General features: G+C 41.2%; 1 protein-coding gene across 2 annotated transcripts; it reads right to left on the bottom strand.

The window, feature by feature from the left end:
- Positions 1 to 497: 497 nt before the first annotated feature.
- egln1a (egl-9 family hypoxia-inducible factor 1a) lies at positions 498 to 25,612 on the bottom strand. Of its 2 annotated transcripts, XM_038737461.1 has the most exons (5): positions 24,584 to 25,608; positions 10,960 to 11,079; positions 1,313 to 1,449; positions 1,158 to 1,225; positions 498 to 1,078 (listed from the first exon to the last, which is right to left on the bottom strand). In XM_038737461.1, the coding sequence occupies exons 1-5, from the start codon at positions 25,292 to 25,294 to the stop codon at positions 1,023 to 1,025; spliced, it is 1,092 nt and encodes a 363-aa protein (XP_038593389.1). In that variant the 5' UTR covers positions 25,295 to 25,608; the 3' UTR covers positions 498 to 1,022. The 2 variants fall into 2 exon arrangements, with proteins under 2 accessions (XP_038593389.1, XP_038593390.1); XM_038737462.1 differs by lacking the exon at positions 10,960 to 11,079 and having other exon boundaries at positions 24,584 to 25,612.
- Between the last annotated feature and the right edge of the window lie 1,367 nt (positions 25,613 to 26,979).

Here is a 26,979-nt window from a genome sequence, read left to right as displayed (position 1 = left end):
AAATTAAATACTGGTTGTGTCATTTACCACTAGATCACTATACTACAACTTTTAAATCATTACTGGCACTGACTAAAATAGTTAATCAAATTAATTAATTTTAGGAGTAGGCTCTAGTACAGACAATTCCAGAAATCACACTGATAGGGGTAGAAAAAGTAGAATTTGTTGATTGTTATCCTGAAGCTAAGTATGTATTTTTCCCCTCACCAAGTCTAAAGAATTTTATTTTATTTTATTTATCCTGGTGTCCAGAATATGAGAAACAATAAAAGGTGCATTACACTGTACGCCTGCAGAGGGCAGCATGAAACTGCATTGCAAACAGGACTGCGCCTGTCCTTAAACCACAAGTCATATGTACAGTATGTAGACTATGTTGTCCTTAAATGAGTGTCAAACAAGTTCTTTTCTTTGGGAGTAGGAGGAACAAGGCCACAAATGAGAGACTTGGCATCTATTGAGCTGCAAATGAATGAATTTAAACTAAGACCAACTCATTTCTGTCAGAAAAATGGTGTTTTTAATTCAGATCATTCCTCATATTATTGCAAACAAGCACATTTTGCCATACAGTAGCTTATAAGAGCTGATTCCATGTGAAAAGCATAACACATTAAGCATATGCAGAACACTGTACCTTTAAGGAATTAACTGTGAAAACCAATATGCAATAGATTCACTCTATTGCAAGCTTAATTCCTGTTTGAAGTCATTTTCTGATGTCTGCTGTAACGTAAGCATTCTCCACCAAAGAGATGAAAGGAAAAAACAAAACAAAAACACAATCCCTTTCAGTACAATGTCATGACATTCAAGGTCCGCTGTGTTGCCCTGGTGTGCTGGAAATGAACAGAAATCACTGTATTTGACTGTTTTGTCTCCATAAGCATGGATATACCACACATTCAAGCAAAAGTCTGCAGTTTTGCCATGTAAAACACACACGCACATGCGCTCTATAGGCCACTTTCGTAGGACCGAGCACTTAATGGCCGTTTGTAGGGGAAGCAGGCTTCCCATTAGCTGGGATCTGATGATTTGCCGAGCTCAACCTTTACTCCTTTTTCTCCTGCACCTGCACACAAAGAGAAAATTAAAACACGCTCTATGGGCCTGAAACAACAGGACTGTGTAGTCTGTACATCAAAACCTACCCGTTAAGTATTTTTCTTTAGCTCTGGCTCGCTCATCTGCGTCAAAATACCACACCGTGATGGCATACCTGTGGAGACAGAATTAGAACCATGAGTCACTTCCACACAGGCCCGATCATCTGAGCTTGTGAGCTTGGAGAGACTTGGATGCTGACCTGGTGGCGAAGGCGGGCTGAACCTCGTGAGGGTTCCGTCTATCTGACCAGAACAGCAGCAGACGGTCAAATTTGGGCTCTATGTCGGCAAACTGGGCCTTTCCTTCTGGGAAGATTCGAAGAAGGCCACCGTGTTCCTGGAAGGGCAGAATAAGGAGAAACAACCCCGTCATGTATACAAATCAGGACAAAGCAACTGCAGGAAGGTAAAGAGAGACTGTAGGAAGCAAACACTAAGTGAAGCCTCTGCAGGGATCACGTTCGTGGGTGTAAATCCTATCGTGTTCATCCTGATTCAAAGGTAAACATTCAGATTAGGCCTCCTAAAAACTGCATTTATTAGTAATAAAAGATCCACTTAAATATATTTCTTATCTTCTAGGCTTTTTAAAATCATCAACATAGGACGACAATGGTAAGGAAAAGGGTTGTCTGACTCCTCGGGCTAGGAGGAAAGCTCAGGATCGGAAGCAGCAGCGGGGGACGGCTTTCCTGTGCAGGGATAGGAAGAATAACCCACAGGAAAACTGCTCTGGCTGGATAAAGGACCTGGAGAGTGGAAAAGCAGATTGCTGCAAGCGTGCCGTTTAAACTTTCACACAGCTGATATGATAGGCCCCTCTCTTCACACGCGAACTAGCAGAGCAAAAACGGTTCACACCCTTTGTTGGTGGAGTAATGCTTTCCCATTTATACTACTTTGAATGAGGGGGAATGCCGGTGGTGTGATAAAACTAAATAAAGCACAATAGAGTCAAAGAAGACAGGAGAAGTGTGTTCCCCCCCCCCCCCCCCAACACATGAGCAGCTCAAGGACTGCTGATTGTAACAGTTATTCGACTGCACGTACAACCACATTGGTAGTAACATTCAGTGTGCGGGCCTGGTGATGTATGGATTAGAGTGAACACAGGATGCCTGCAGAACATGACCTTCTGACCCACATCAAGCTACTGTATTTTAAAACTCTGCAATCAAACGTATGTATCCCAAAATGGACACCGACTTACTACAATAATTCTGAGCAGCACTGATCTGCAGTGTAGTCATTTAGGTGGGAACTGGTTTTGACATCACCGCAGGTTTTATTTTTTATAAGAGAACACTGCTGTGGCACTGGATGCAAAGCATGTTATCGCAGCCATAACATTATGACCACCTGCCTAATATTGTTTAGGTCCCCCCTTTGCCGCCTGAACAGCCCTGACCCGTCAAGGCATGGACTCCACTAGACCTCTGAAGGTGTGCTGTGGTTTCTGGGACCAAGACGTTAGCAGCAGATCCTTTAAGGCCTTAAGCTGCGAGGTGAGACCTCCGTGGATCGGACTTATTTGTCCAGCACATCCCACAGATGCTCGATTGAATTGAGATCTGGGGAATTGGGAGGCCAAGTCAACACCTTGAACTCATTAGTTTATCAAGCCATCCCTGAACCATTTTTGCTTTGTGGCAGAGCGCATTATCCTGCTGAAAGAGGCCACTGCCATCAGGGAATACCCAGTGTCTGCAACAATGCTTAGGGAGATGGTACGTGTCAAAGTAACATCCACATGAATGGCAGGACCCAAGGTTTCCCAGCAGAACACTGCCCAAAGCATCACACTGCCTTCGCCGGCTTGTCTTCTTCCAATAGTCTGATGGCATGTGTTCCCCAGGTATGCAATGCACATGCACCCAGCCACCCACGTGATGTAAAAGAAAACCAATTCTGATGATCACGTGCCCATTGGAGGTGCTTTCGGCAGTGAAGTGACATGAGCACCCTGACTGGCCTGCGACTGTTCTGACACCTTTCCATCAGAACCAGCATTCATTTTTCAGCAATTTGATCTATAGTTGTAGTTCTCTGCTGGATCGGACCACATGGGCCAGCCTCCGCTCCCTAAGTGCTTCTTTGAGCCTTGGTCGCCCATGACCCTGTCGCCGGTTCACCACCTTTCCTTCCTTGGAACACTTTTGATAAGTATTGACCACTGCAGACCGGGAACAGCCCACAGGAGCTGCAGTTTTAGAGATGCTCTGACCCAGTCGTCTAGCCATTACTGCTTCAAACACATCAACTTGGAGGACAAAATGTTCACTTGCTGCCAAAATATCTCACCCACTGACAGGTGCCATGGTGACGAGATAATCAGTGTTATTCACTTCATATTGTAATGTTATAGTTGATTGACATGTGCGTGTGTATATATATTTTGTTATATACTATACTTATAAATTATACTATACCATATTATATTTGATATTGTATTCCATTATATTGCTGAACCATTCTACATGTTACACCATATACTGCTGTACATATTTTATGCTATATTAGGTTAATAATTTACATTTGCACTATATTCTTTTTTATACTACCATTACTTAATCATATCGTGTGCACTGTACATACACTTGCTGACTCTACTGGTATTAATCACACTACCTTTTAATTTAGTCTTCAAGTTTGTATTTTTGTATTTTTCCTCTTCTTATTTTAGTTTTATATGCCATATTATTATTTAATTATTTTGACTTTCATTATTTATCTGTACTTACTGCTGTCCCTGTGCTGCTGCAACAACCGGATTTCCTCGCTGGGGATCAATAAAGATTTATCTTAATCTGCAATAGCCATTCATTTGTTTTTACATCTATTAATTATCTCATAGGTTTGATTGTTAATGTGCAGTCAAATAACCTACCTACACAGGAGGGATTCACAGGAAACAACGCAGACATGTCATCCCAGAGTTACTGTGCCTCGCTGTTTATTGTGCACTCTCCTACAGCTGTATCATGGCTAGATTAAGTCAGTGCAAATGCAAATCCAACATTTCCTCTTGGATCTAGTCAAAAGCATTCAACTGGAAAAACAAAGGGCAGCTTTTATTGTGAAGAAGCCAGGAAACGCAATGTACTTGTCACAGTGGTGGTGCTGATTGTGACTGTTCTGATAGACTGAATCTATAGAAAATATATAAATATCTATATGTAATATTTCTAAATTGACAGATATTTTCTGCATTTTTCTGTCAACAGAGGAGTTTTAAATAGTAATGAAACAACTGCAGGCAACAGGCTGGACATCCAACTCAACCAACCAGGCAACCGACTCCTGTTACTCCTGCTGTACTTGGAAAGGCACTTGTACCATGCACAGCATGAAATATGATCGCAGTTGCTATTATTGACTATGAGTATCATCAAATCAACCAGGACTGAAATCTTAAGGACGATAACTGTAACATCCACTTCCCATAATTTCAAGGTTTCAGATTCAGTGGACTGTGCATTGTACCTGCAATATCTTCTTTTTGAAAATGACAGAAAAGACAAGCCCTTTGAGGCAAATTTGTGATTTGGGACTGTATACATACAATTACATGGCAACAATCTTATCTGGACATACATATATTGCAAGTTCATGCACATTTACTTCAGTACTAGTAGACTATGAAAGCTCTGCAAAGTGCTACTGCCCACACCTAGAACTGTAGACAGTTATGAAAAGACCAGTATTGAGATCATTAAGAGAAATGCTGAGTTGCGTTTCTAGTGGGTGGAGGAACCAGCGATGGAACAAAACAGCTTTTAATGTCTGACACCCTGTCTAACTTAAACACATAAAATCCAGTCAAACCTGACACCCCCATCCCCGCTGAGAGCACTTTTCACAAAACGAAGTCACATGGGCTACTCACAGATAACAGTAAGAATGTTTATCATGCACAGCAAAGTTTCTTATAAATCTGGAGGGCTCATACTTGTGTAATCTTTGTTGACACTTTATTTAATGTTCAACTGTTGGTAAATTCAGATGGACTATGAGATAGAGACAATCACTGCAACTTCCTCACTATGTAAGATGTAGATTTGATTATGTAAAAATCGTTTATCTTCAATTTAAGTCATGTCATGTGATAGTGTTAAGGCTGGACAGTTATGACAGGAATGGTGACTACTGATTGCTGAACACTGTAATCGTGACTGTTAAAGGTGTGAATGTGCCTGCATGTTTCGACAGTGTCAGCTCTGATAGAGATGCCTCTTGGCCAATGCATGCTGGGAAAGGCTCCCAGCCCCTGCAACCTTGAGCAAGACAAGCAATTTAGAAAATAATTGGATGGATATTATACATCTTAGTGCAGCAAAAATGTTATGCATTGCACTTTTGCATCTTAAAATACAGTATTTTATTCCACTCTTTTCAGTGCAGTGTTTCATAAAATATCAGCAGTTACAGAGTATCCATATTTACACATTTAAACATTGAATGGCTTTTATTTTTTGGGTGGGGGTGCAGATTAAGCCTTAAAACATACTGTGCACAAAATCTGTTCTTTTAACACTGAGCAAAGTATTTCCAGTTGCTGATTCCTTTCCTGCCACGTTGATTTTTGCTTCCACCAGAAGGGCTCCAGAGTGTGACGAAATTTTTTTTTGCTCACACTGATGCACCTAACATTTCGCAGGATTTTCTTGTCCCCCGCATCTCTATTTGTGTGCATTTTTTATTCCCCAAAGCTCATTAAAGTAAATCCAAAGCAGAGAAGGGGCACTTGATTTATACTCCAGCGGTGATTAAACGCCGATACCACGCACAGACACCAATGCACGGGTTGGTGTCTGTGTTGCTCTGCAATTACACCGTCAAATTGCTAGTTGACGGAAAGGTTTCTATGTTCCAGTGCGTTGATTACTGCCAATGAGCCGGCTAACATCCGGTTTAGCCCTCCGCTAACTTGAATGGGGGTAAAATAATGATTGTGCTTTGGACTTTCCAAATGTTATCAGACCTAATGGATCAAATTGTGACAGAAACGAGTCATTTCGCAGGGGGTAGCTCAAAAGAAAGTATCCACCATATAATACTAGCTAAAATTTCTGCTCCTAAAGGTCCATTCTGGACAAAATGGGACTCATGTTCGCCAAGCAACGGAAATCAGAGACTGTTGTGCCACATCGTTACAGAGGGGTCAGGTGTTCTGAGCTATCAGCAAAAGGCTCTGGCAAGATGAGAGGAGGGGGAGGTGTTTTACATTGATGATGCTTGGTGCTCAAATCAAACCATTTTATTATCTTGTTGCCGCTGTTTAGATTCATCCCAGACACAAATTTCAAAAAATGCACAGCAGAATGTTCTGGGTGTCTATGTGTCTGTTTTCATAGTTTCCACGTGACGTCGGGAGTCGTGGTGTGAGCCGCTATGTTGGTCTGTTGTTTTGCCCTCCAAGTCACCGCGCATGTCACGTGACAGACAACTGAATTTACAGTCATTGGCCAATTTATTAGGTACACCTTGCTAGTACCAGGTTCTAACTTCATATTCTGACCCTACCATCTGAATGTCACAGCTGAAATCGAGACTCATCCGACCAGGCAACGTTTTTCCAATCGTCCATTGTCCAATTTTGGTGAGCTTTTATGAATTGTAGCCTCAGTTTCCTGTTCTTAGCTAACAGGGGTGGCCGGTGATTGTATATAAATAACTGTATATATTGTTGTATTTCATTTTATTTATGTTACCATATTTTCATACCCATTTCATTACCCGTTACGTTTTGTGTATGTAGCATGAATGGACTACAAACTTTGTTTTCGTTATACAACCTTGTGTTGTAAAATGATAAATAAACTACCTTGTGCCTTCTGATTATTAAGCATTGATACTTTGTTAAATTATTTTATACAATTATATACAAGGAACTGCATATTGAAATATTATATATAAATGCTTGACTTACAGTATTACGTTTTTTTTTCCCAAATTATTTTGCATAGCAGTGAAGCAGTTGAGGCGACATGTTGATGAAAATTGGGGGTAAATAACTGGAACATTCCAAAGCAATGTCATTCTCTCATGGAGCCCCTGTATCCAGGCAACCCACATTCTAAAAAAGACAGCTCAACACAAGCCTCATAAACAGCCAATCAGAAACCAGGGTTCCATAACATGGCTTATTTGAATCACTGAAGCCTGTGCACGAACATCCCAATAAAAATCATCCAACAGTTTAGTTCATTAGCATTAAGGACAGTATGATGCACACTGTTACAAGTATCAACAGGAACAGACTGGGTATACACAAACAGGCAAAAACTGCATTAAGCAAGTGCTGTGGCATACACAGGATAGATAATATAATGCAAAACACTGCTACACAAGTGGGGCACAGGTTAGGCTGAATGCCACTTATCAGCATCTGCTGAAGAGGTGTAGCATGGTAACAACACTTTGATGTGCATGTTTTCATAGCAATATGAGACACCTAATATACCCCAAAGAGGCCAAGTCATCCGAGCCCAATTTGCAGGTACATTGGTCACAAAAGAAACTTACTGTACCTACTGGTTATGTAATCTTGTTGTGTATGTCAAGGGAGGGCATCTTGAAAATCATGATAACAAATGCAAAACAAACTGGGTAAACAAAGAGGAACAAGCAGTCAACCGGGACATGATGGACATGCAGTACGTCAGTGGGCTGCAATATACTCAACCTCGGTAATAGTGTTTACAATGGTGAACTGTTAAATTGGGTGTTATTTTGTCTACACTCCAACAGCAGAAGACAGGTGCCCAACTTGCATATTGCTTGTTTGATGACACATAAAAATTGTCATCCTAGGTTTCGTATGATGTGGCCAGAAGACAGACAGACAGGCAAAGCATAATTTCCTATAATAAGTAATTTTCATGGGCAGATCTGGAGGTCAAATATGTGAGGAAGTCTGAAAGAAAATCTCTCGTTTACTTCACGTCACGAGCTCTTCAGAGAAGAATGAAAGGTTGGCTATTTCTGTCAGTCAGGGATGAGCAGCCAGAACGTTTGCAGCAGGCTAGCAGCTGCGTTTTGGCAGTGAGGTGCCCTCAAATACTGAATTCACACTAACATTGATAAGTTAGGTCATGTGAGGTGATTATTGCATTCCCCTGGATGCCCATTCTTAAGACCAATTTATACTTCTGTGTCAAGTCTGCGCCGAAGCCATGTCATCTTGAGTATTTATACTTGTGCGTTGGTTTCTGTCGTTTCACTGGGATTGTGACGCTCTAAAAAAAATTGTATCCACCATTTTACAGCCGCTGGTTTGGCCACTAGTAAAGTTGGCTTCAAAGTTGACTTCCTGGGGGCTTGAAGGAAATGCGATGCTACCAAGCCAACTAATTAAACTTTTTGTGGTCTGCGTTACCGCAACATATAGTTAGATTTTTGGGGAGGTGCGTGTCAGGAATACAGTTGAGATGCTACAATGAATGTTGTTTCAGCAATACTGGACAGCTTTGGCTGGTCTCAGTAAGCTGAGTATATATTGCCTAGTGCACAATATAAGATGAACAGTAAAAGTTGTCAGATTATGGTCACTCAAATCTAATGGAGGTATTTTTCAGGTGTACAGTACTTCTGCAAATTGATGAACAACTACTCGTAACTGCGACACTTAGCTACGACGCTGTTGAATTTAGAGCTGGCCCGAATGTCATTGGAGGTTCGACGCTTCGATAGTAATTAAGAGTGAATAATCAAAGGTTCACCTCTTCAGCAATTGTAAAATTAATAAACGCCATAACTTCCACTCTACTGCTGTCACTCAGTTTAAAGTGCTCACACACAGCTGAGGGCTTCATTTTGTTTTCCCTCTGATGTGAACTGTAGCGTTACATTCACTGCTATTGGCGGAGGTCAGGCGCACGAAAAAAAAACTTCAAATCTCATAATTGAAAATCGAATGTGTACCCAACGGTCGAATATTTGGGTCCAGCCCTATTTGAATTACGAACATTTACGGAGGGAAATTAAACCATCGATAGCTGTCACAGAGCCTGGTGTCCAGGGACCTGGTAAACCTACAGCCAAAAAGCAAAAACGTTACTGCCGGAACCCGGAGGAGCGATGAATGAAGCAGAGATAGATTTCTTTGAATAGGCAATAGGCTCAGAATTTAACAGAACACAAACTCAGCATTCACAATGTCTCAGTCTTAGCTGACAACACTCCTGTGAATTATGGCAAAAGACACTCTGTTTACCAACACCTGAAGCAACACAACAGCAAGATCCTGCCCGCAAATTGCAATTACAGGTGTTCCTGCCCACATAATATACAAGGCAGTAAAACGTATCAGCAATGCACTGGAAATAGATGACCGTAGCGATCAAATGATTCCATCATTTCAACTGCTCTGCAGAGTTAGTTGCCACCCTCAAAGAAATGTTTGAATTTGTTGATATGAAGTACCCAACTTGCTGCGCCATGTCCAAAAACATAGTTTGAGTATGCTTCCTGCAAATACCAGACTGGCCAACACCTGGCCAGCTGTGTGCAGCTACTTCTTGTCAATGGGACTGGATGGGACGCAAGGAGAGACTTCCTCAGTTTCTAAAAATACCGTGGAGCAATACCTTGAGAAGTGGCCAAAACTTCAATGTCGCCAAAACTCGATATCTGTACATTCTCCAGTATTTAAACCTCAAGAAAAAAACAAACAAAAAAACCCCCAGGAAATAAACTACTGGCACCTGACCACAACTGTATCTGCCCTTCAAATGGAAGACGCTTTGACATGGATGAGCTCTACAACGAGTCCTGTCTTCTGAAAGAGGTCTTGCCTCACCTTGAGTCACACAATTACCCTGCAGGCAAGCTTTGGGCACAAGCCTTGAAAAGCAGATTTGCTTTCCCTCAGTATGTCAAGTTGCTGTCCTTTGTCTTGAGCATCCCCTTAAGCAACACATACTCCAAGTAGGTGTTCTCCATAATGAAAGGTGCATGTGGTGATGCGAGAAAACAGGTGGGCATGATGAATTTACTTTGGCTTCTGAAGGGGGCATGACACAAAGACTTTGAGAAACACTGTGATAAAGCAACATTATGTCACAAGTTTTAGCGTGGAGATTGTGTCAACAGCAGCGTTATAGCCACAAGTAACATGCGTGCATGTTACGTATTTTGTAAGTATAGCTGAAAATAGTGGGAGTAGTCACGAGGACAGGGAAAGGTTACCTGACAAAGTTATCTTCATGAACAAAAATAAAACATTTTAGCATTTTACCGTTCGTTGTAACTCAAAGTAACGTACTGGAGGCCACGCCCACCACAGCCATGTGACCATGCTCACTCCCGACTTTCCTGGCCCGAATTTTACCCATTGCCATCTGGTCACCCCTACTCCACTCTACTCACATGAATTTTACGTATTCGCTCCATTTGTGTCACCCAGTGCGAATTCAAGGAACAATATATGTGTAGAAGGTAGCATGGGGGCACGCTTCTCCGTGACTGGGTGTGGCTGGATTAGCAGGATCTTTAATGGGATTATAAACAGGGAGAGTGGAAGAACAGCACGTACTGACACATAACCTCTACCACTGACTCTGCTCGGGTGTGGCGTGTGGAATAAAGCAGGATGGAGGGTGACGACCCTGCCATCGAAACAAGAACTGTGCTGACTCTGCTTGTGACTGAAAGCCCAACAGGAATATGAAGACCAGACACATGGCCATTATGCAAGTCATTTTGTTTTCATTGTTATTTCAGCGATTATTTGGCAAAGTTATTTGGCAACAAAGCATATTAGAAAAAATATAATTTCAAGTTCAAATTGAAATAATCATCATCTAGTACTAATGAACAGCATTTCCTCCACACATCACTCACATACCTTGGCACTCCAATCTTTATTAAGGTAATATATGCATGTGACACACCGCCCATCGCCGTTTGGGTTATCCACATGGCGCACATATCCTGTCCCGTTTCCAGGGTAACACGCCACCATTGCCTGAAGACAGGAAGATGTAAAAGCATGATTAGTAAAAGCAGATATGCATACAATGTTTAGATCTCTTAAACATGTCAACAGAAGTGCTGCATGAAAATAAAAAAGAAAGAGTCAGGGTTGCATTAAAATGATGTGTGTTAGTGCAAATGCAACGGCCAGCGTGACTCCAGTCAGTCAGGACTGGGCCTGTAAAAGCAGCTCCGTGATTCGGATGCAGCAGATGGTCTTGGCACAGCCTGATGGCATTGTCCTTGCCTCACCTGCACCAAGACTGACAGCGGCTGCTTACAACATAGCTGCCTCATTGTAAACTTTAAACTAGTGAGAAAATAAACCGGAGATATCATGCTGCACGTCAACTTCCCCTCGCCTTTTCCTGCTCTATTAAGACTCGCATGATCTGCTTGGGTGTTGGCAGTGAACCCCTATGAGCTCTTGTAAACTTCTTGGTGTAAACAGCGAATGAACGAACGCGCTCATACACCGCAGAAAGTCCCTCGGGAATTAGACACACACAAGTGAGGACTCGCACATTGCCGGGGCAGACTGTGACAAAAAAACATGTGCTTTCTTCTCCCATGGTAGCGCCAGGATTCTCCAAGTTAAATTTAAGACTTTAAGACCTTTATAATACCACCAAGGATGAAATTTAATGCCAATTTCAGTGTTGTATAATGGAAAATCTGTATGAATTTTAAGCCTGAGAAAATTCCTCCTCAAAGTTACCTGAATTTAATAAAATATTTATTATGATACTCACATTCATATTTCATACACTATAGCTTTCTGGGGTGTGTTTGTACTCTGATAACATAAAATGAATCAAGGACGTCACTTTGTGTTGAAAAATGGTGGGGACATAGGGGTTCAGATTAGGGGTGTGACGATACACTTAGCTCACATGCACAATATTGGGTTCATTAGAACAAGACAAGAAGATATTTCAACACTATTTTGACGAAATATTCAATGCTGATATAAATGGGGGTCTGGGGGTCCTCCCCTAGAAAATTTCTAGCATTAAACACTTAATTTCCTGCATTCTGGAGACATTTTCTGAAAATTCAGGTGACATTTCAAACAGAATCTAATGCAGTAATCTGTTACTGTTTTTGGACATGCACATTTGTTTATTTTACATTGCATTGCATATTTTCTTATTGTGCAAATAAACCCCTCTCAAAACATTTTCATTTGTTTGTTCGTTTCTTTGCAACATTTCTTGTTGCAGGCCATTTTTCAGAACATATTTAACAAATGCTTTTAAAAAAGTGATGGGAGACATGTCCCCAGCGTCCCCAGTGTAAAGTAAATGTGTAAATGAATACATATTTGTTGCACTAAGAACACTTATGGTGTGAAAACAAATACACTGTGCAGTTTGAGTTGTTACAATTAGTTACACCTTGGCTAGACAAGGTAATGTAATAAAATATGCCTAGGTGCCAATTGATTCAGTGATTATTAATCCTGTTGTGATTTTGCATCTAAAGACTGCTTGAAATATAGTACAGACTTGAAAGCAGCGGGGATAAAGACTTTTCCCTCCTCCCGGTGATAGGCGCATCTGGGTGATGTAAGTTTAATATGCCTTAGCATGTTGGATGTTTCCATTCCATCCATTAAAGTTACCCTGCAACAGTGGCACAACTCCGACACGGTCCTCATCTCATACACAACTGTCTCTCCGTTGCTGTTGTGATGTTCACTGACCAGGAACCTGCGGCCGGTCTTCCAGCTCCGCTGTTTCATTAGCGCTCACCATAGTGTGACTGACCAGCACACTGATCCGCTTGTTGTGCCAACCTCAGCGCCACTGCCCTCAGCCTCGTCTGCTAACTTGTCCGCATCTCTGGCCTTCTGAACTTTAGACACTTGCCCATTCTGAGTCGACGCGCTTGTTAGTAGCACGTCAGAGAACTTTTGTTTTCTTTCCTAACAACTGATTCGTGCAGAGCTCGGATGGCAGAGCTCGTGCACCGCGAACACTCCACAGTCTAGAGCGTAAAGCTGAACACTGACGTGAACAGTAACGTTACCTGTACTGCTGGTTAACATCCAAGTCTATGGTCACACCAAACAGAGTAAATTGTAAAGTCACACACACTTTTTTTTTTTTTTTTGGACGTTACAATAATTATTTAATCCTACAAAAGGACAAGAAAAAAGAAATTTTATACTTTGTAAATTAAATTTAATACTTTTAAGGCCTTAGTTTTAGAATAATAAATTTAAGACTTAAAATACCTTTAAGACCCCACGGGTACCCTGTTCTCAAGATATAACACTTCCTCGGAAGACATGATGTTTCTGCTTGCCATATCAGACTGCATACAGTATATCAGATATCATACCACAAGCGCTGGAAATTACAACCAACACTTCTTGGACACCATGCAATGTGTTTTCTGACTTGACAGAGGAGCTGAGGTGATGCAGTGAACGTGCACAAATGCACAGGGCAGACTTCAGCCCCCATACACCGTGTCTAAGCAGTGATATGAGAAACAAAAGGCAAGTTTCTCCACATTCTTGCACGCACTTGGATCAACATTAACCATAGCAACATTATTATAAACACTCAGAGCAGACTAAACTCCTACACTTGGTCTTGTGCCAGGTGAAATAATTTCAGAATTTCTGTGTTTGAATCTTGAAAAGCTATCCTGACCACAGAGAAATGATAGGACACACTATGTATTTCAAAATATCTGGCTTGGAACAGAATCACACCTGTTGGTCAACATACTTCTGGAAAGGCTTACTGTATTTTACTATATGGTAACTGTTTTGCCAAATCTTTGCGTGCAAATTCTTTCCAAGTCTTGCAACGCTCAGTGAGTGTAAAAAACAAAACAAAAAAACATGCACATCACACATACGTCTGAGTCTTATTTTCCTGCGGATCTGACCGTAGTTGCTTGCGTCAGTCCACATTGTGCTTACATCTTTTGAGTGATGCAGGTTACCACTGGAATGCACATATCAGGGCCTTCAAAGCCAAAAAACAACAAAACTCCAACATAAGGATGGGGGGCGGGGGGGAGTCTTGCTCTGGCTGCACAAACCGACTTATCGATATTTTTTAAAAAAATTTCAAAAATAAATAAAAGGGTGGGTCTCAGAAGAAATGGCTGCTGGGAATCAAGGCGGGTGATTGACAAAAGGGCTTCCTGCCAGTAAGACGTAATAGACTAAGCTTTTCCGTGTGTGTGTGTGCGTGAGAGAGTAAAAGAGAGGAGGGGAGAAAAGGGGAGAGGGGCACAGACAGAGAAAGCAGAGGGGTGGGGCTGGAGCAGAAGGAGGAGTGAACTGCTGTAAACTTTGACTCCTGGCCTCCCTCCAGAGGGAGCAGTATTTAATGGTTGTGCTACGTGCAGAGCGTGAGGAAGGTTGGCTGATCCTTGGCTATGTCACCCCTCCCACCCTTGACTGCTGCAAGGCTGAAGATGGGTAAACACTCTCCGCTAGGAAAAGCGTGTTTGTGTGGATTCAGACATGCGCGGGTGTGTGTGTGGGCTGACTGAAGGTGTGAGAGGCTTGGCACTCAACAAAAACTCGGACACAGCTGTTCCGCCTTTCATTTCCTTCGACTGGACAGCTGTGGAAACTCTATAAAGCTTCATCTACTGCAGGAAGGCTGAACTCCAGCACAATTATGTACCTGAGGAATAAGCCATTTGGCAAACTAAGCCTTCTCAAAAACTTAACAAAAGTATTTAATGGGAGTAATAGAGTGTGGATTTTAGCAAAAATGCAAAATAAAGTAGAAATTAACAAATCACACTGATGCCTTACAGACGGCATAAAAGATAGTATACATAAATTATCCACAGGAAACACATGCAACTGGAATGCAGATCAGCTAGTATCTGCAAATGCCAATCTTGTATGAAGTGCTATTTAACTCCAGTTTGCCTGTCATGGGATGTGGTCATGTGGCCCCAGCAGGCTGAAACCCAGTAGGAGAGACAGCACTTTTGATCAAGCCCTCATTCAGAGAACCACAGATGGCTTTGAGCTAGGACCTTGATGAAAAGTGCAACATGCAGCAGCTACATAGACAGCATCAAGGCGCAGCAGGTTGTACTGACTTGGAGGGAAATCAATCCGCACATGTACGCTAAACCCTAATATTCCCTTTCTTCTATTTTAATATGCCGGTTTCAAAAATTTGCACTTTTACACTGTGGGGGGAGGTGGGGATCTCTTCCCTACCATCTTCACCACTGACCTTTATCCCTGTTTGCGTTTCCTTTCTTCTCAGCTACTTATTCTTTTGCGTTCCTCGTGGCCCTCATTAGGAGGTTGACCTCGCTTGCCGTGCTATATATTTACATTCCACAGGCATGGCTTCAGAGGCAGACTGGCATTTTACAGGCAAAGAGTGACTGAGGGCGAGGTGGAGGTCATCAAATCAGATCACAAGGCCAAATGAAAGCCAAACTTTAGGACACAGATACACATTAAGTGAGCATCATGACATCATAACCACTAACAGTTTGCATCCACTACCAAGCCCCTACATCAGTCATTTAGATAATATATTGTTGTTTTTCTTTAAAAACGAATTTCCTTTCATCAAAACAACTTTGATGCAATTTCCGGTTAACCGGTTGTGTTCTCGCTGTCCTTTGTGTTCTCTGCTCATTTGGCATACCGACATACATGGTAACAGTCTCGATCACAACTAGGTTTTTGTTGAGCATCTACAATAGTTCAACGTATCTGACTCCATCACTTTATATCTGAGATTATAGACAGAGGATCCCTGTCTGTGTGGGAGAGACTGATCCGTTCCATGCAAGTCGTGCGCTACTGTTTATTTTTCTTTCTCATTCTCACTTTGTCTCAGACAACTGCAACCCAAGCCTGAACTGGATGGGACGTGACAAGCACGAGCAGGACTAACATTATTTATGTGAGGCTAGACCCTCAGGTTTACTAAACTAAAAACACACACCTGTGTTCTAGTGTTTCCACAGTAGTAATAATGTAAAGTAAAACCGAATGTAAACCAAAAGCTTACATCTACACTGAACAAAATTATAAATGCAACATTTTTGTTTTTGCCCCTATTCATTATGAGCTGAACTCAAAGATTTTCAAGTGGCCTTTTATTGTGGCCCGCACCTGTGAGGTGTATGGATCATCTCGGCAAAGGAGAAGTGCTCACTAACATAGATTTTGACAGATTTGTGAATAATATTTGAGCTCATGATGAATGGGGGCAAAAACAATGTTGCGCTTATAATTTTGTTCAGTGCAGTTCAATTTAATTTTAAAAAAATGCTAAGGAGGTTATTAACAGGTTATTACAATAGAAATATTACAGTGATTTCTCCATGGTCTCCATGGTTGAGTGAAATGGGTGATTAAATCAGACATGCAGCTGGTTTGCCAGTCCATGACTTATTCTAATATAACAAGTTATTTAGATAAACAAAATAACTAGTAAGTAAAAGACAGGAGACACAGCAGCTGTTGAAATGGGAAGCGCTTGAACTGACACGGACTTCAATGAGGTCAGTAGAAAACTCCAGTGTGTTTTTTGTGGTGTTTTTGATGTCAAAGTCAGCTAAGAGTTTCCATCCCTTGTCCAAAATGCAAACCTCTTTGCAGTTTTAGGCAGAACAAAAATGTGTGCATGTGAAGGATTCTGTGGAGCCTAGAGACAGCCTCTGTATTTCTGCTTCATACGACCATTTGTGGTACGCTTGTAGTTTTGCCAGGGACCACAGAATCATAAACAATGAAAATTCCATTATTAAATCTAATGGATTTATAACGCTGTGCCAAGTGGTGCACCAGTGAAGAAACAGCCACGTAGTTGCACATAAGGGTGAATAGGAATTTAGTCAGACAGAAAGGGCAAGCTTCAAAACCTGCCTTCTAACGGCCTATTTATAAAGTGAAGTAAGGGATTAAAAGTACGCTTTTCAATTTTATTATTTGTTATTTGCATGTACTCTATCATTAATCATCACCTTCATTTTGTGGAGCAGAAAGTCACGGCAGATAAGCACTACAAACTCTCACTGTACTCTATTCATCCTGTCACTCAGGGATGGGTCAGTCTCCGGTATTGCCGGTCCAGTCTAAAATAATTCCTAAACCTCTTGTTTTGCTACCAGATGCTTTACATTTTTTGTTTAATAAATTACTCAGTTGGGTCTCAAAATTGTTGGTTTATTTGCTGTCATTGATTAATTGAATAATTGTTTCAGCAGCACTACATATCTCACCAGGCATTTTCCTCACATTGCTCATTGCTGCTGGTTTTGGAGGTTTTGAAAGAGGGGAGTTGCTCCATCAAACAACCCCAATCCCAACAGAACTTACGATAATTCTCACCTCGCGTTGACCTGATCACTGCGATACTATCAGTGCATCCTCGGTTCGAGCGCAGATGTGAGCCATGAACTGGGGTGGAGTGAAAAAGGAAAAGCTGCGAGGGGTCTGCTCACTTCACAGAAGAGATGCTTATCCAAACACAAGTACAAACAGTTGGGATGGAGACCTTGTAGTGCAGCCGAGTGTGGGAACCAAGACAGTTTGGGCCCCAGACCCGGATAGTTCACCGTTTTATCTGTCAGACAGTGGTGCTGCCTCCAGAGGAAATCCCTGTTTAAAGTAACAACCTAGTTTATTATTTTCTTCTTCACGATAGGCTGTAAACAATGGAGGGACATATGCAGCAGTGGCATTACCCTTCACCCTTAACATGTTGCAGCGGAAACACAAGCACAATCTCTGGTATCATTACGCAAATACTCTGAAGGGGATTGTGTAAAGTGGTCGACCTTGTACATTTCAGCACACTCCGCTGGTGTCTCCCAGTGACAAACAAAAGATAAATGCATAGCTGAACTCTGCTCTGAATAGCTGAGCTGCTTAACGCTTCATCTGGACTAAACTCAGTGCTGGGATAACATTACCAGGCTTCTACTCTTACACTCGTCATAAAATCACATAGGATAAAGTTTGATAAAAGGGCATCAGCTCATCTTCAACACGGCCCTGCAATCAGACGGGTGTTGTTGCATTCAGCTAGGAGAGCAGTGATGTTTTATGCAGTGATGTCTTGCTGTCTGGCTGAATAAGCCAAGTGATCTCATTCTGTAATTGGATCAGTCACCGATACTTTCTCGTTGCCAGTGGTAGAAGTTCGAGCACAGAAAAAATGATCACTTGAAAAACTGACCATTTTGGTTAAGAAGGGAAGGAGTTGTTGCTTTGGCCACTTTCAACAAAGTAGAGACAGGTAATAAAAGCTCTACAGTATATCAACCATCCCCTCTCTTTGGGGTTTAGAAACACAGGGACAATTATACTTGCTAAATGTGATAAATTAATTTATATCTTTCAAAAACATTCTGTATGGAACTAATGCAATACAAACTGTCCTAATCACTTTACAAATTGTTTTTAAATGCACAATTATTTTGATGTCATGCTCCACTCACCATAAATCCTCCCTGTCTTCAACTACAGCTGTGAACATTCAAAAACAGAAGTCCTCTTTCTCAAAGCTCCACTTGGATCAGGGCCAGGTCCTGCATTGACACTCGCAGCATAGTAAACATGTGCTGAAAGTCAGAATAAAATGTATTTAACGGGACTTAATCAAATTCCAGTAAATGCTTCACTTTTGCTTGTAAGTACCTGTGAGATTATGCCTCTTATAAATAATCTGAAACATATTAAAACTATACAACCTGCCACATCCAACATACCGGCCTTCTTTATCACATATACAACGGTAGATTACAATAGCAAAGTATTTTGGATGGATTACGAAGGAGCTTCAGAAAGGACTGGCTCATACTCTACCATGGACGATGGGTGAGCCCGTGCTCTGACTAACTCCACTATTGGATTAATATTTACTGTATTTGATAAAACAATGAGCAGGAAAAAGGTGGCATGCAAGGTGCTGACTACGACATGCTCGTACTGAAGGCGGAAGGAAGGAGCGGCTCGCACAGCCTATGGTATAATGTACAGCCAGCTCCGACACTCAGAGGTCCGTCAAACTCATGACTTCCTCCAACCTGCTTTAAGATTTAGGTCAACGGTCAACTTCCTTATAAAAACACACGTCTACAGCCAATCTGTGACATTACAAATCACGCAACAAATGACTCCGCGTGTAACAATATAAAAACTAGAGCTGCAACGATTAATCCAATAATCGATTAGTTGTCTCCTAGTAAATTATTGGCCACATTTTGTGATTCTTGGTTAAGAAAAATCATCTCATTCCAGCTTCTTAAATGTGAATATTTTCTGGTTTCATTAATCCTCTATGTCAGTAAACTGAATATCTTTGGGTTGTGGACAAAACAAGACATTTGAGGGCTTTGATTAACATTTTATAGCCTAAACAACTAATCAATTAATCAGGAAAATAATCAACAGAATAATCGACAATGAAAATAATTGTTAGTAAAAAACAGTCGCTTACTGTCATCCACAACGCTGGGGTATAATATGTTTAGGTTAAACTGCTTCTGACAACTGTTTTCGCTGCTGTGGGATGGAGTTAAATGGCGTGACAATTGACTTGTATACTAGGGGTGTACATCTTCACTGGTCTCACGATTCGATTACAATTATCAGGTCATCCAACGAAGGTTAAAGTAAAGGGCAACTGGACTTGGTTGAAGATATTGGATAACTATGACCTGGATGACTGAGAACCTTCATAGACAAATTATCAGGTCAACGATCCGATATCTTGATGCATCACCTCAAGGGTGGGAATTTCTTGGCACCTCATAATGATTATGAGTGCTACGATGCGATTGTAAAACGAACAAGATGTATTTCTCACCGTTTAAAGCAAAGTATTTGTAACAATCCAAACAAGTAGGTATTACTGAAATGCATATATTTAATGTTACTTCATATAAATGTAGCTAACTGAATAGCATTATTACAGCATTATTACTGACCTCTACTGCTGCTATTTTTATAGAGTCAGATATTTTTATAGAGTCAGATATTTTTAGAGTCAGATGGGGGTTGAACTACGCACTTTACAATGCTCCAGACAAACCACGTTCACTCCACCTTAATATAGATGTTCCTTTTTTTGTCTCGTCTAGTATAGCTTCATGTTTGTTTCTTGTCTTGTAAGTTGATTATTGTAATCTTGTATTGTATCATGGGCCTTGAGAAACGACATTTTGTTCATTTGTGTACTTAGGATGAATGACAACCCAACAAACAAACTTGAACTAGCAGCCAAATAACGTCCTGCTCAGCGTCCAGACCACAGTCTGAAGAGGAGATGTTAGCTAGCGCTAACTGCCTTCACTTTTCCAGTAGCTGGAAAACGACAGACAGACTTTAATTAACGGTCACACAGTGACCTACACTGTACATTTACTGCCTGACTAAAACGTAGCGCTGCCTCACAATACATCAATACACGTTTATCATTGGGAATTTATCTTTCCATGAATGTCACTTTGTTTTTCACACTGGAGAGTCACACTTGAGACAATCATGCAGCACAAAATAGTTCCAGTCCCTGTCTAAATCCAGTATTTAAATTCTATACTCAGTAGGGCTGGGTGATATGGCAAAAAACATTTCATATCTTTCGATATCTATAATTATTATTATAATAATAAATTTTATATATATATATATATATATATATCTCAGATATGTCAAATAATTATTTCTTTCAAGTTTAAAGGCTGTTTTTTGCTCCTGATTGAAAACTGAAGAAACCAAATGGTTAATTATGTGGTTAAACTTTTCTTTACGGTCAGAATGTGACAAACACTTGATGCCAAACAGTGGATCACTTCAAGTCTGAGTTAGAACATTTAAAACTATTATCTTTTTCAACAAATATGATTAATCTTTTTTCAGGCCTCTTAAATAAATATTTTTATAGAAATATTAGGTGCTAATTTGTTTGTGATTCAAATGAATAGAAGCAAATATTTATTGATGATATACTGAACATTCATTATATTGTTGAGGGAAATTATATTATGCCATAATTATCATTACTGTTTTATTGCCCAGCCCTAATCCTGAGATACAAAATGGCATACTAGACAGGGTTAACATGTTTCATGTACAACATACTATAAACTACAACTGTAAATTCTAGCCTTGTGCGCCAGCTGTAAGGAGTATTTATAATAGAGCCTTCGCTTAGTAAGCTACCGTTTTAACATGCTGGACATAGTAACGTTCAGTGGGGAGCAACGAGTCAGTGACAGGACAATCATGCTGCTGCCACAAACTTCATTATATGTTCCCTGATAATGCTGTAATGGCATCAGCGAGCATTCAATATGCTGGAGCTGCAGAGAAACAAATGTCCCGCTGCCTGCGACTTCACACAATGTTATCAGGTGAAAAGGGGAAATGGAAACAATGACATTAAATAACTATTTGGGCAAAATCTTTTCCCTCTATCTGACCCAATGCGAATTGTGCTTACATTGTGTGGTGTCCCTTTGAGCCATTGATACTGGCCGCCTTTTATTTGTGCAAGTCATGCTGATTTTCTCTGGTCACAGTCCAGGCGTGTGTTTGCCAAGGCAACTAGGGCAGTGGGTGAGGAAGTCAAGTTCTCAGCAGAGTTTGACTCAGTGGCGAGCTGTGAGGATCCACTGCACAACCTGACCACTCACTGAAATAATGTGCTTTCTGAAAAAGAAAAAAAAAAGTTTCATTTCTCCTAAGACCCAGTGAGGCAGAAATGGACAGAACGAGCAGCCTAAAAATAACAGCGGACAGCAATCAGAGCGCTGTGCCAGCACAGAAAACACAAATATATGAAGCAAGCAAAGGCCACCGGCTTCAATCCAGTGTGTGCTCTTTTACTGAAAGATCTGTGATAACAGTACATTATAAGGTGACAAATACAAAACAGTCAGTGACCTAAGTGTGGTTAGCACAGTGTTCAGGAGGATCGCTTTTACCTACTTATCCTAATTCTTTTAAGGTACAACTTTAAACTCTCTCTACCCCGACGTTCAACAACAACCATGTTAATATAAATGTGTTGGACATGAACACATGCAAGAAAAACTGCAGCCTCCAAAATGACAAAGTTGATTTACCACCTCACAAAAACAGTGTATCCAAAAACTGATCACTACAAACTTCAAGAATGAAGGATTTATTGTAGAGCTGGTGTTTTAGACTGCGTTGTTTTATCTAGGTGTACCTAATAAACTGGTTTGCATTTCAGAGCACTGGAAAAGGGATACAGCTTAAATTCTAGTCAGTGAAGTGAAAGTCTACTTCCCCCTAAGAGGGAAGAGTGGAGAGGCTGAGAGCAGCTCATCTCCTCCTGGGGCTGTCTCATGCCACAAGGTCATGGTGACTAGAGAAGAATAGAAAGAAGAGTTGGAGGTCACACGCAACCCAACAGCTGCGCTGCAGTAAGGTTGACATTGGTAGGCTGCTTGCTTTTTACAAAACAACAAACAAAAACAGCATACAGCAGTTAGAAAAGAGTCAGAAATGATCACCAAGGTGTTAGGACAACTTTCAGAAGTACACATGCTGCTCAGGGTCTCAGAGGAACCGGCCTGAAAATGAGACTTCCCATCACGTAAGACGTTTTCTTAGAAAACACGTTTACTTTCCCATTTTTACTTTCTTCTTTGCAACACAGGAACAATCTGTCCCACCAAGTGTGTGTATGTGTGAGATACTGAGCTGAATTTATCACTGCAGCAAAACTCCTTCAGTCTGCAGCCTCTCTACGGCGAGGTCAGAGGCTGCAGTCAGTCCCTGCTGATGATTCAGCAGCACAGTTATAAGACTCCATGCTGCCTTTGCGGCTGCAGCACCTTCACACACACACACACATCCTGTTATTTTTCTATAAGAAGAAAGAGAGCATAAATTTGTCATGTAACTATACATGCACACTGTTGACAAGTGTGAGCAGGATGTCCGTATTTCGGTGTGTGCGTTTTGCAGCAGCCTGTGTCTATTAGGGCCGCATGACCTAGAGAACATGTGCGGCGTGTAATACAGTCTCACACGCTTGAAAACAATGCATTCTAATCCAACAGCCCCACGGAGCTGAAACAATAAGTTGATCAATCAATTAGTCAATCAACAAAGCTAATGTGCTTGTTTTGATAACTGAATTATAATTTCAGTCAGTTACTGTTTTTCTGTGATTGTGGAGTGAATATCTTTGTTATTTTGTGTGGTTGATTGGACAAAAACTGTGATGTGTACTTGGGATCTACTTTAGGAAACTGTGCTCTTAATCGTTCACTATTCTCTCACATTTAAATCAAAATTTAGGTCTTCGATTTCAGGTTTTGTTAAAAAAAATCTTTCAGAGGGGTGTTAATTTAACGTTACGGTAATTTTGGAGGCTCTACGTTGTGCTGCTGGTTAACTGCATTGCACTATACTGAGAGGTGTTAATATATTGTCAACACACTTTATTTTTTTTAGCAACAAGGGCAGACTAAATATTAGAACCACCTCTCAAACTAAAGCCTCTAAAATTAGTGTAAAGTTGAATCGACCCCTCTCTAAAGCAGTTTCACTGAAACCGTACCATATATCCGTAATGAAGGTACGATGTATTGCAGCACTGTTGTATTAAAACTGCATTCATTTCAGCTTATTCGTCCATAATAAACTGAACACTGAGTGCAGACCCTGAAAATTAAATCTGATTAGAATAGCATTAGAATAGTAATACACCCAGATATGCATTCACTAATATATTGTGAAGAAAATTACTTTTTTTTTTTTTTTTTAAATCAAGCAGAGACTCATGTATTCCAGATAAAACACCTGTGTGTGTGTGTGTGTGTGTCACATAATTGCAGCCGCTTAACAGCAAATATTAAGGGACTCCTCCTTGCTTCAGGACTTGCTTTCACTGGACTTTGCTTTTACTGTGACGCTGCTGCAGACACATAATGTACCAAAGCCACACGTTATTGCTCATTAGTTCAAGTATCCGTTTGCTTTATTACAACTGGCTGCACCTGTGTGTACCTTCTGGTGTCTTGTGATGCATTTGTTGTGCAAATGATTTCTTTCTTTTTTCTTTTACATGCATACATTTTGGCAAGCCCTGTTGTTTAAAATGCATAAACTGCTTTGTGTTGAGGAAATTCTCTGGGCATTAGCCACGCTTTAACCTGGAGTCAGAAGGAGGTCACTAGTGTCTTACACTTAAAGTCAGGTCTAATTAGCAAACAGCACCGAGATATTGAACCTAATGGTGCCCTGATGACAGAATGGATATGTCTCAAAGCTCCAGGTTTGACCAGCCTTACTGTGACTTTTGCTGAGTGGGACAGATTCCTGCAAAACTTTCTTTTTATCGGTTCGTATGGACTACTGTGTTTTTTAACCCACAATGTTGTTGGCAGGTGTAATTCAGCAGACCTGCGGCTCCTGAGGGACAACGGAGCACTGCAAATCACTGCCTTTCAGGCATGACAAATGCTGGTTGTGTGTTTCCACCTGCTGAAATACTTACTTTGGTCCTTCCGTTTATCGTGTAGTTTCCCAGTTTGCCGTTACAGTGTCTTATCAGGTCGTCCATGCGACTCATTAGAAAGCGGATCTTCTCGCAGCCGGCCTCCCTCCCCTCTATCCAAGTGATTTTGTCCCCTCGGATGTCTTTAGTGGAATCGCTTTTTTGGCTGACCAACTGTCCGTCTGTGAACTTGCCAGTTTTGTGCAGGGCTTTGACGTTCTCCAAGATGCCTAGCCCAGTCTCCGCTCCTAAAAAGTTGTCCACCACACAGATGCCGTGCTTGTTCATACAGGGGACTATGTACTCCGTGGCGAGTTTCTGAGGGGTCGAGCTGGTTTGTCCGTTAGGTGTGGCGGTGTTGTTGGACCCCTGCTCTACCGGTCTGTCCCCGGGCCCAGGTGCTTCTGTCTGTGTGGTCTGCGGTAAAGACGCACTGTCCGCCTGATCAGGGCTCGTCTTTTCTCGGCTTGTCTCCGGTGCCTTGTCATCCCCAGACGGCGCAGCCTGCTCGGTCGTCTGTTTGGGAAGCTGCGCCTTGTCCGCCTCCTTGCAAATGAGCTTGTGTTTCTTCCAGTGCTGTTTCTGGTGCTCCTTGCTGCAGTAGAAGGAGCTCCGGCACCTACCGCACTTGAGGAGGTTCTCCATTTTCCCACAAAGTTCACAGTACTGTCGATCTCGCTCCAAATCGCTCTGCTGCTGCTGATTCTCCATGTTTTAGGCTGCAACCGGGTGCGCTGCGCCTTTAAGTCCGATCCTTCACACGCGCACTGCTACCGACAACTTTGGAAACGATCCACTGCCTGTGCCACGCTACACCGAGCGAGACTGAAAATAAGAGTCAGAACCCCGCCATTTTGGGCCACGTATTCCCTCTTCGCATCTTGTATCAGTGAAATATTGCGACAATGTGCGGCCTGGACAGAGCAGACATGGCTGGGTGGAGATCTTCAGGAGGCATATCTGCTCGCTAGCTGTCGGTCCGAACGTAGTGCATGGCGCCGCTCAGTGTGCGCTCAGCCTGTCTGTGGGCCAGCCTGCTCTGACGTTGACAGACAAGCGCCGCCCCCCCTCGCGTTGCCTTCAAGGGCTTTTGGACAGATGACCGCTCATGAAGGGGCTCGAAACACGTGGAGGTAGTTCGATGTCATGTCGCGCATCAGGGCACGTCCTTGCCCGTGAACGCTACAGACCGCCTCTGGTCAATCAATAAAAAAGTGATAAATGTCCTCTTGACTTGACCCGTCGGCCCCAGCCTCATTGATTATCCTCTATAAATCATATTCACAGACATATAGGCAGTGGTTGAAAGCGCATTTACTCAAGTATTATACTTGAGTACAATTTTGAGGTGTTTGTACTTTTCTTGAGCATTTCCATTTTATGCTACTTTATACTTTATCATTGCTATAGATTAAATTACCCAACAGTATAAAATACATAAAATTAACTCCACCAACTAGATACCTCATCACAATACTACTCAGACATTAACACATTAATTGAGACCCCCCACAGACAATGCTTGGAAAAAAGGCACCTGCTCACACACCCTTAGTTTAGGCTACTTGCTTAGTTTTGCTCAATTCCTGGAAGCCTATAGGATCATGATTATGTTATTTGATCCCATAGACACCCATCAGCCTTTATATATATATATATATATATATATATATATATATATATATATATATATATATATATATATATATATATATATATATATATATATATATATATATATATATATATATATATATATATATATATATATATATATATATATATATATATATATATATATATATATATATGTGTGTGTGTCTTAGCTCAATTGTAAAATAAATAAAAAAATAAATAAAATAAAAGTATTGATTTAGCAAACCTTTCTTTCTGTCTTTGCCACCTTAGACAAGTTTTTAATACTTGGCAAAATAAAGGCAGCTCAACAATTGTGAATGTGAAAAGTCAGCCAATTACAGTTTTTAATTTTATGCTGTTAGCTGCAACAAGTTTGATTTATAAATACAACATCTTTTGAAAATCATTTCAAGAACATTGTTGTAGTTGTCGAAATAGATAGATATGTTTGTTAGTCCTTTCGGGAATTCATAATGTGCCATACAGCAATCCTCAGACCAACAAACAAATCAACAAACAGACAACTACGATACCAACACAAAACATAATCAGTGCTCTACTTGCAAAAGGCACAAATGACCTGCGGACACGTTAAACTCGAATGTACGAGCTTGAAGGGAGCAGCCGAAGGCATCATCAGTCAACGTCAACTTCGGTGTGTTTTGCCCACAGACTGCCCCCATTCCTGGCTTGCATGTGTGAAATTCCTTTCACACAACAAAATAATATTTTGTTATGTTATAGATGTTATGATATAC

The sequence above is a fragment of the Micropterus salmoides genome, unplaced genomic scaffold (assembly GCF_014851395.1).
Source record: "Micropterus salmoides isolate LMB-PRFRI ecotype aquatic unplaced genomic scaffold, ASM1485139v1 Ms_hic_scaffold_22, whole genome shotgun sequence".
Taxonomy (NCBI): domain Eukaryota; kingdom Metazoa; phylum Chordata; class Actinopteri; order Centrarchiformes; family Centrarchidae; genus Micropterus; species Micropterus salmoides.
The sequence above is the reverse complement of the archived record's forward strand: the minus strand, read 5'-3'. Positions and strand labels throughout refer to the sequence as shown.